Source organism: Dioscorea cayenensis, chromosome 18 (genome assembly GCF_009730915.1).
Source record: "Dioscorea cayenensis subsp. rotundata cultivar TDr96_F1 chromosome 18, TDr96_F1_v2_PseudoChromosome.rev07_lg8_w22 25.fasta, whole genome shotgun sequence".
NCBI classification, from domain to species: Eukaryota; Viridiplantae; Streptophyta; class Magnoliopsida; order Dioscoreales; family Dioscoreaceae; genus Dioscorea; species Dioscorea cayenensis.
In genome coordinates this window covers 1,517,092-1,528,738 of record NC_052488.1, presented here as the reverse complement: position 1 = coordinate 1,528,738, position 11,647 = coordinate 1,517,092, and the positions used below count along the sequence as shown (strand labels likewise).

Below are 11,647 nucleotides of genomic sequence, written 5' to 3'. Positions count from 1 at the left end.
GTCCTGCTCCTACAACTACAGCACGTTCAGTTGGTCGATAGTGGCTCAATAATTTTAAATAAGTAAATGTAATGTACATAAAGCAAATAAAGATCAATTTTAACAAATAAATTCAAACATTTCACAAAGACCAAAATTTTGGTAAAATACAACTTTAAAGAGCTTTTGAAACTTAATTTCATCACAAATCAATATTAAATCAATTTTTCCAAAAAATCCAAATTATTGTGAGAGACTGCCATCCTAAGAGCGACAGCTGGGCTTTGCCTCCTCATCACAATTCAAAATAACAAGTAATATAAAAACCGTCCTCAAATCCATAGCCCGAAAACTCTCCCCGACTTAGCCGTCGTCACGACTAGGTTGGGAGCCGCCAAGGTCTTCATAACCTTGATGTTGGCCCACCGGTCTGGTGTGGTGACCCCTGGATCCCGATGTATCATCCAATCAGAGCTCTACACTCCCACCTGATCTGGACAAATCAATACTCAGGTCCACCACGCCACCTCTAAAGGCTGGCCCGTGGGAACCCACTACTGTAGTAGTCAGGCCTTAGCCTGCCGTCACCATAAAATTTCTTGAATTATACTAACCCTGATAGATATAGCAATAATACAATCGGTATAAATTATATCACAGGATCCTTATCCAGGACAAGCATTCACATCTCGGAAATAAACATTATTTTCCACAAAGCCAATGTCAAAAGTATAACAATGCATAAACCAGTAAATTCCAGATCCATGATACCATTCCTATACCATGAATGAAAACCAATTCCACAAACAATGCCGATAAAACATTTTAATATGCTCACATGGTTTCACAAATCATTCCAAATCAAAGCATATGTAACCATAAAAAATAAACACATGAACCAAATAATTAAATCATATATATGTGTATTTTCACTATTTGAAAATACGTATAATTATACAAAATAATGTATATCAATACGATCGTCATGGCACATCAACGGCAAATAAATAATAATAAATATATGTATATTTCAATAGCATACACAATTAAACATAATAAAATGAAATAATTAAACCATCATTTCCAAAATACTAGCCATTAAATAATTATTTCCAAAATAATAATAATTATCCAATAATTTAAATAATAACCACTATCAACTCACCTGGTTTCTCTTGGGTTTCTTGTTAGACCTGGAACTCCTTCCCAAGCCTAATCAACACCTAACAGGATAACAGAATAAAATAAATAAATACGACAACTAAAAACATAATTGAACCTAACAGAAAATACAATAAATCAATAACCGACTCTCTAATTGGCCCACTCACTCCAATCGGTAAAAACACGACCTTGCATAATTAAACCGGTCTCCAATTACATTTGAATAAACCCAATTTAGGCTAGACCATTCTGAACCAATCTCAATTCCACTGAACTAAACTCAATTTCAATGAACCAACCTCAATCTAGCCAACTAGCATTGAACCAACTCCAATTCTTATACAAAATCTGTTGAACCAGCTTGGTTCAACCGAACCCAAATTTTCCTTGAATTGGTTCAGCCCAAATCCTTAGCCCAACATCCAAACCAAGCCTAAATCAGTCTTAACCCACTCAATTTAACCAAACAATTCAAGTCCAACCACACTCAACTTGATTTGATCAAACTTAGACCGAAATCAATTCAATTGAACCCAACCGCTCCAATTCTTATCCAAACCCAACTCCAATCCATTAAATGAACTTGACTAAACCAAATCAAATTCTCTTCACTTGATTTGATCAAGCCCACTCAACCAAATTAAACTCAACTCAATTAATTCAATTCAACTCAATCAAATCAATTCCAACTTGGTTTGATCCAACCAAATCAATTTGGCTAAACCCAACCAATTCCAATCCAACCACCATCATTAACATCTTAATCATCATCATCATCAACTTAATTAACTAAACCAAACCCTAATCTCGGTGCTACAGTAATACTATAGTCAAACCGAAAATCTCATCCTCCATTCAAGCTAGATTCGTCATGAATACAAGGGTTTTCTCATCTCACAATAGCAACTTCATTATTCTCATTAATATCTCTTCAAATCCATCATCATTTTCATCAAATTCAACATATATACAAACATGCATACATACACTCTCATTCATGAAAAATACACTAAGAAAAGCTCTTACCAAGTAAAACCATCCCTCCGGCGAGCTCCTTCCGACGATCTCCAAGCCTCTCTATTTAAAAACCTCCAATTTTCTCCTCATTTCTTCAATCTTTTTTTTTTCCTCGGGTAACTGTAGCAGTATGAAGGAGGAGAAGATGAACAAACCCTCAAACTCTAGATTTTTCTCTAATTTGTGTTTTCAGCCGAAATTCACTTTTAGTCCCTCAAAACATAAGTTCTTACAAAACAATCCCTGAAAAACTCACCAATGGCCCCTGAATTATGAAATAGTATTTTCAAAAGGTCCATTCTGTCTTACGTTTCAGTCCTTGGTTTCTATAAACATTTCATATCAATCTTTTTTATATTACTCATTAACCCAAAATCTTTTATAAACTTTCACATTTAGATCTTTATTCTTTCCACTTGGGGTTTCTCAACAAGATTACTCTGTAGAAAAATCTTACTGCAACTGTAATAATACCCTGAATATATTTTCCAACAGTTATCCACAAGTTCAGGATATTACAATGATGGCCAAAGTCTTTGTAATGTTTGAAATGTGGATTTCAGTTATGAATTATTGGAGGTATTGGAGAGTAAAACTGCAAAATTGTGTAATTTAGCTTTAAATTGATTAGGAATATTCATTGAAGATAGTCAATTGCAAAATTAAAAAGCTATATATTGATATGGTTGTAAGAGATTGATATAGTTAATGAAGAATCATTTAGATTGAAGGGAAATAAATAATGACATTGAGAGAATAAAAGAGAACTGCTCGGGTATGAAAATTTTAAAACAGTAAAAAGTTTAAAGAGATGACCATGTTGTCAACAAGTTGCTTAAAACAAGGTATATATATTAAATCACATAGTTCGATTAAACAAGATATCATCATTTATTTAATTTATTATTCCAATTATAGTGAAATTATCAAGTTCTCGTTTATGAATGTAGGAATTTTATCTCGAACCACATAAATCCTGACATTTTATTTGTGATTATCCATTTTATTATCATTATTAATTATTATTATTATTATTATTGTTGTTATTAATTTAATTAAACCTTGCAAATCATCTCACAATTTGTTCATGCTTCTTTTTATAAAATTTGGAAAACACTAAAAAAAAGCTTCTACTAAAGATAAATAATGTCATTAATTTGTTCGAGTGGACAATAAAACAATTATTTTTCAAATTAATTGAGTTATAATAAAATAAAAAATAATTATAAGATAAAAACTAATGCTTAAAAAAATAAACAAAAAATAGGACAATACACCAAAGTGGTCCAAAATTAGAATGAGAAAGGAGAGGAAAAATGCTTACACAGAAAGAGAAATTTTTGAATTTTTTTTTATGGAAAATCTCACTAAACTATACCATTGATTTATCTCTTTATTAATTCGAATATTGTCGTTTGAGTTTGGCACTTTAATACTATATAATCTAAACTCTTTGTAAAAATGTACCAAAACACTTAATCTCGTTAATACTTGCTGATGTGCTATAAAAATAAACTTGCATTGAAGGTTACAAGCATTTATACAATGATGCAAACAATAAAAATGCAAAAAAAAAATAAAAAAATAAAAAAATACATAAATAAAATAAACAAAAAGGCTAAAAAGCAAAACTCTATGATACACTATAAGTCATCTACAAACTAGATACCCATATAATTAAGTCCGCATCACAAGTGGAAGTGAAGCATTATATTTTTCTTTGTTTTTTTGGTGTTAGAATGGAACTAAAATATGTATTTTTGAAAAAAAAAAATGATCTAAATAAATAGCATAATGAAGTTATCTTCAGTTATCGCTATGAGATGACGTGTAGCTGGATGATTAATTTTTATCCGTACGCACGCTCCTACTATATATAACATTTGTTGATTTTATTAAAAAAAAATTATCTTCGGCTTGAGCGCAAATGGTGCATGTGAAATGCTTGTTGCTTTTGAGAAATTTTTCAATCAAAGTGAAGAAGAGAAGAATGATTACCTTGGGAAGCATGTGCTAGATCCAATTAGATTTGATACTAGCTTTGATACTTCCGTGGACAAAGCTAGATATTGGAGAGCCTATCTCAAAATATTTGTTAATCCATAGTTTAACTCTCCTACAAAAACTTCTGGTTTCAAATAATTAACCGAAAGGTTTTACTTTTGGAACTATTTGTTTTGGCTAATCATAAATTAAGTTTGTGATTAATCTTTACCATATATATATATTTATTTCGAAGACATTTTATAGATATATTTATGCCATGATTTTGTGTTTCTTATTTAGTTTATTTATTTGAATTTAGTATCAATAGCTAGAAATCTATAAAAAAAAAATATGACTTTGTTTTTTATCAAAATTCAAAAAAATCATGGTCTTTATAAATTATATAAAAAAAATTACACTTGTATCGTGAGTCCGGAACAGTATTCAGAGGCTTCCGCGGCAATAGAATAGAAGGAGAACGGCAGTCAACGGGGGCTTGGATCTGGCAAAAGCGAAACCCCCTAACGTCGAATACATAAGACTTTTTTTTTTTGTTTACAAAATGAATCTTTTAAATATGATGGTTGAATTATTATATAAAATAGTTGAACAAATATTATATCAACTCAATTATTATATATGTAACTATCCAAATAGGATATATATATATATATATAATTGTTTAGATGGTAAAAGAATAATTCAAAAACAACAAAAAGCAGGATTGAGTTAATGTTAACTCTAAAAATATGTTGTCAATTAATTTTACGTCACAATATTTATATTTATTTTACATCCAAACTGCAAGAAATCTTTATCTATTATATATCAAATTTTTATAAGATTCAACAATAATTTAAAATGTTATGTATTAAAATCTTACGAACTAAACATTTGCAATTTATGAAAGGAATTTTATCTATTTATTTTTTTTTTATAGAAATACACTATTTGAGTATGTGGTACACACAAGAGAGATAGGAAAAGAGCTAATCAAGACGATATGGGAGAGCTTAGAACCCAAAACCGAAGACATCGAAGTAACCTTAGACCTTAGTTCTTGCTTCCAAATCATCGTTGGGAACTTGTACCCTCCATGCCTACAACCAGAGCTAGCACTCGGCATTCTGGCACACTCTGACCATCGCCTTCTCACCATACTACTAAAAAATGGCATCAATGGTCTCCAAGTGAAGCACAAAGGCAAATGGCTCCATGTCAAGCCTCTCCCAAACTCATTCCATGTGAACACAGGGGATCACATGGAGGTAATTTATTTATTCAACTTTTACATTTGATCGTCTAACATCAATATTGTTAGATATATTAATATATTGTCATATATATACATCTAATATTCTTAGGGTTAATGCTTAATTAATAGTGGAGGGGTTGGGTTATTAGCTTGTTTGACTTTAGCTCAAAATAGTTCAGTTTATATTATATTATAACATCGACTTTGGGTGTAGATCCAAACTGAAATATTATAGGGTTGCCATCAATTGTTCTAAATTTGATGGGTAGAGCTTCAGTTCCATGATTCTTGCTTACTTCAAGCTCAAGCATGCCCAATTCAACTTATGCTGAGGTAGACAATGAATTGATGTATACACCCTCAATCCTAGCTAGTTAATGTTATAAGATAGATTAAAAAACATATATATAGTCTTATAAAATTTACATCTAATATAAATAAAATTAATTAAACAGTAAGACATTTGACTCCTATGTAGGAAATTGAAAATTCAATTTTCTTCTAATGTATGATTGAGGTATATTAATAAAAAATGTGTGTAAGTGAGCCGGAACAGCTTGGCTATGTATATATATATATATATATATATGAAGCAGAAAAATGCACATACAATCTTAATTCATATCAAAATATCATCTACACTCATTAAACTATTGTCATGTTAACTTTGCGATTTCACTTGGATGCATTTTAAAGAATTTATTATTTACTTGGTATATACCTAATAAATTACATATATATATATATATATATATATATATATATATATATATATATATATATCGAGCACACAAGTACACTAAACATATCTTATTTTAGAGTGCATTTTTTTTTCCTTTACATTGAAGATACATACCTAATAATAAATTGATATAGCAAACATACATGTGAAACAATTTTTTATTTTTATTTTTTTGAATAAATGTTATAGAAAGTAAGCATTGGGAGGTACAAGAGCGCGCATGCTTCACAATGCTGAGGTGAATGGAAAGAGTACAAGAATGTCCATAGTCAGTTTAATAGGGCCATCACTTGCGGCCATTGTTGTACCAACACCACACTAGTGGACCATGATCATCACTTGGCATTCAATGCCATGAGAGATTTCATGGAGCAACGACTAACCAATTCTCTATGAAAAGTCTATTTTGGATCTACTCAGAGTGAGGGCTAATTAATGAGTTTTGGTGAAAAACTTTGTTTCGTAAGTTTATTCGAGTGCATGTTAATTTGTGTGTATATCAAGTCTTTGAAATGTTGAAATATGAAGTTGAATTAATTATGAATTATCAGAGGTACCCGATAGTAAAACTGCAATAATACGTGTGACTTATATAGATAGTACATTATAAAATTAAAATATCATATGTCCATATGATACAAGAGGTTGATATAGATTAATGGAGAATAATTTAATTAGATTGAAGAGAAACAAATAGAGAGTAAGAGAAAAAATTTATTTAGTTTTTAGGCCTTTTATAGCTAATCTTAAATATATAAGATTAAGGGGTCGTTTGGTTTGTAATTATGTTTTTCACATTACTAAGGTGGTAATTTGAAAAGATTACTGTGTTTAGATCGGTGATAATATGTAATTACCAATCTTTAGATACTATAAAAGAATTTGGTAATCCCATTACCACAAAAAACAGGTGATTATCTTGTATTAGCAAGTGGGTGATAATCTAAAAAAGTTTCTGGACAAATATGCCTTTTGTTTTAAAAAACATAATTTTAAATGACCGCATACTATATGTTGGATTTATTTTGAGAATAACTTTAACTTCAAAAACTTAATTTTTTTAATATAATTAATTGATTTTAATGTAATATTTTATTATATTTTAACTTTAAATTTGCTTAAATTATATAGGTATAATATCCGAATTGGTCCCTCTACTTTTCTCTCTCTTCCCTTTTGGTCCCACTCTCAGAAATGCGCCACACTAATCCCTCTATTCTTGAAAATGACCTAATTTAGTCCCGCTACCCTTATTCTCTTCCCATCTAGACCCTCTACTCTTGAAAAATACAGCCAATAATTAGTCTATTTTAGAGTATAAGGGACTAAATAGAACCATTTTCAAGAGTAGAGGGATTACTTGGGAGCACTTCTAAGTAGAGGAACCAAAGAGAAGAGAGAAAAAAGTAGAGGGATCAATTCGGATATTATACCCTTATTATATAAGGGTATTTTGAAAAACAAACAAAAATTAATATTTGTATTATAATTTAATTATTTTGGCCATATATTTAATTTTATTTTAAATTTAAATTTGCTAACAATTGTAAATACATGGTTATCACAAATTAGCACAATATTCCTAGACATATGATATTCTCGATCTCATAACTATAGTAATTTCATTACCACATACCGTGATAATATATCATAACTATGAACCGAATAACCCTAATAGTTTGTTGATATCATAGTCGTCATTTTCAACTTTTGTTTTAAAAAAAAGACTAATAGTCATCGTTTCCATATCAAGTCTGTAATTATTATTTTCATCTTTAGTTATATAAAAAATAATGTAATAGTCATCATTTTTATCTTTTAGTTATAAAAAAATTATAATAATCATCATTTTTCGTCTTTAGTTATATAAAAAAACTGTAATAGACATCATTTTCATCTTTAGTTATAATATAAAAAATTGTAAATGCTGCAATTATTCGAGAATGACATATATGTTTGTTTGGTAGTTCATGACTTCAATTATTGAGGCACAAACAAACACATATATACATGATAGGTTGCACAATTTTCATTATCAACCATCTTCAACCAAACATTCTCCTTGTCATTCATATATACAAGCTCAAAGCTCAAGTCATGGAAGCTCAAGCTCCTCTTTCACTTTCTAATCACGCCATCAAAGAGCTCTCTGAGTCTCAAGCCTTCACCTCCTCCATCCCTTCCAACTTCCATACTTTCCGAAACTCCGACGAAGAGCTCCGGCCGGAGGATTTCATCAATGAAGAGATTCCGATCATCGATTTCTCATTACTCATTGGAGGAACGGCAATGGAAAGATCTGAGGTTATCCACCACCTTTGCATGGCTTGTCGTGAATGGGGCTTCTTCATGGTAATTAATATACAAGAACTCACTCTTTTAGTGTTAAATATTGAACTCACTTGTTATTTAACTTTAGGCAAAGCTTTTTGTCTACTTCATATAATTTGTTTAACTATTTTTTTTTTACGTGTATTTTCAATGTTCAATAAAAATGTAATTTCAATATATATAGTTCACAATATATATATTTTTAATTTAAAATAAATTTTTAAAACAATTCACAAGATTCTAATTTGGTAAAAGTAAATAAACTAATTAGTAGTCTATATATAACTATGTACTTTGGCCTTAGTAAGTTATGAAAAAATAGGTAAAAGAATGCGTCTTAAGTGACTAGTATACATATAACAAGTTCAAGATTAAAATGAAAAAAAAAATACATTAATCATATTAAACATTTTAAATATATACATATATGTATGGAAATGGTCGTTGAGATATAATATAGATTTACCTGCAAAGAGAAGGTATCTATGTGTGTATGTGCGTAAATATCACAAAGGTAAAAGTAGCCTTTTTAATAAAATTTTGTTTGATTTTTTACCACAAGAATAATTTTGCAGATAATAATTTTTTTTTATTTGTGTAAATATTATATTTGTAAACTATCATTTGTGGAAATATATAATAACTACTGTTGCTTATCAAAATTAGTTATTGTTTAGGTTGTGAATCATGAAATACCAAAGAGATTAATGGATGAAATGCTTGATGCTTTTGAGAAATTTTTCAATCAAAGTGAAGAAGAGAAGAACGAATACATTAACAAGTATGCACTCCATCCAATAAGATATGGTACTAGCGTCAATACTCATGAGGACAAAATTAGGTATTGGAGAGACTATGTGAAAATATTTGTTAATCCAGAGTTTCATTCTCCGGTAAAACCTTTCGGTTTCAGGTAATTAACAAAAAAATTTATTTTTAGAATTATCTATTTAGACTTGTTATGAATTAAGTTCAGTAATTAATCTTTAACTTATCTATATTTATTTCAAAGTCATTTTATAGATATATTTATATGTCCATCATGGATGATAATGTGTTTCTTGGTAAAATGAATCTATTTGTTTCATTTATCTATATTTAGTATCAATACCTAGAACTCTATAAAAAAAGTGTGGATCAATTTTTATTTTTTTTTTTGTCAAATTTAAACAAAACACTATCTTTTATAAAATACAAATTCATCTGTCTCATGTGTAAATACATCAAACTATTTTTTTAACTAATCAATCTTTTATATCTCAAATTATTATGTGATTTAGCAATAATTCGAGATCTTACACATTAAGATATTATAAATCAAACATTTGAATTTGATAAAAAAATATTATCTATATTTTTTTTTTTATTAGAAATACACTATTTGAGTATGCTGCATCCACAAGAAAAATGGGCGAAGAGTTACTCAAAGCAATATGGGAGAGTCTAGAACTCAATACCGAAGACATTGAAGTAGCTTTAGACATTAAATCTTGCTTCCAAATCATCATTGGAAACCTCTACCCTCCATGCCCACAACCAGAGCTAGCACTTGGCCTTCCGCCACACTCTGACCATGGCCTTCTCACCATACTACTTCAAAATGGCATCAACGGCCTCCAAGTGAAGCACAACAACAAATGGCTCCATATCAAGCCACTTCCAAATGTATTCATAGTCAACATAGGGGATCAAATGGAGGTAATATATCTATTAAACTTTTACTATTTGATCATCTTGCATGGATTAGCTTGTTTGAATACTTTAGCTTAAAATAGCTTAGTTAATTTTAGATTGTAACATTAGGGGTATACATATGTTTTAATTCTTATTACATCAATTTTGAACATAGATCTAAACTAAAATATCATAGGTTGCTGATTTATTATAAATTTAATGGGTAGATTTTCAAGTTTCTTGATTCAAGCTCAAGCTTAACCATAGCCAATTGATGTTGAAAGACGGAGTTCTTACATATATATTTAGATTTTGTATTGAAAATATACTTATACAGAACATAGATTTAATTCAAATCAAGTGGTAAAATGCATATACACCTCTTAAGTCATGTCAAAATATCATCCACACCGGTGAATTCAAACTAGTCACTTTAATCTTTCGAGATTTTACTAGAATGCATTTAATAAAATATTTTGTTTACTTAGTATATGCCTAATAAATTAATTGTATGTAAATATAGATTGCACTCGAGCACACAAAATACACTAAACATATTTGGCACATCAAAAACTCATCCTCCTTTGTATAAAGTGCACTTTTTCTTCCTAAATGAACATACATACCTAGAAATAAATTGATTAAACCAACATACATGTTAAACATATATATATTTTTTAATAAATGTTATAGCTAGTGAGTAACGGGAGGTACAAGAGTGTGCTTCACAGAGCTGAGGTGAATGGAAAGAATACAAGAATGTCTGTAGCCACTATAATAGGACCATCACATGAGGCCATTGTTGCGCCAGCACCACAACTAGTGGAGCATGATCATCACTTGGCATTCCATGGCATGAGGTTTAAAGATTTCTTGGAGCAACAACAAGCCAACCCACTCAAGCAAAGGTCTATTTTCGATCTACTTAGAGTGACGAATGATTGATGAGTTTTGGTGAAATACTCTGTTTAGTAAGATTATATAAGTACATGTATGTGTGTGCATGTGTGTCTATAATGATCAAAGTCTTTGTAGTGTTTGAAATGTGGATTTCAATTACTTATGAATTATTGGAGGTATTGGAGAGTAAAACTGCAAAAAAACATGTGTAATTTAGCTTTAAATTAATTAAGAATATTCATTGAAGACAGTCTATTGCAAAATTAAAAAGCTATATATTGATATGGTTGTAAGAGATTGATAGAGTTAATGAAGAATCATTTAGATTGAAGGGAAACAAATAATTACATTGAGAGAATAAAAGAGAACTGCTGGGGTATAAAAATTTTAAAGCAGTAAAAAGTTTAAAGATACGATCATGTTGTCAACAAGTTGCTTAAAACAAGGTATATATATATATATATTAAATCACATACTGATATACTTCGATTAAACAAGATATCATCATTTTTATAATTTATTATTCTAATTATAGTGAAATTATCTGGTTCTCTTTTATGAATGTAGGAATTTTATCTCGAACCGCTGACATATTCTAT

The 11,647-nt window shown here is 29.7% G+C and overlaps 1 protein-coding gene and 1 pseudogene across 1 annotated transcript; both read left to right on the top strand.

Moving 5' to 3' along the window:
* Positions 1–4,101: 4,101 nt before the first annotated feature.
* On the top strand, positions 4,102–5,733 carry LOC120282180 (annotated as a pseudogene).
* A 2,450-nt stretch (positions 5,734–8,183) lies between these two features.
* LOC120281606 (protein DMR6-LIKE OXYGENASE 1-like) lies at positions 8,184–11,298 on the top strand. The gene is made up of 4 exons (XM_039288292.1): positions 8,184–8,495; positions 9,152–9,387; positions 9,845–10,172; positions 10,842–11,298. Exons 1-4 carry the CDS (start codon positions 8,241–8,243, stop codon positions 11,091–11,093), a joined length of 1,071 nt encoding a protein of 356 aa, XP_039144226.1. The 5' UTR covers positions 8,184–8,240; the 3' UTR covers positions 11,094–11,298.
* The last annotated feature ends 349 nt before the right edge of the window (positions 11,299–11,647 follow it).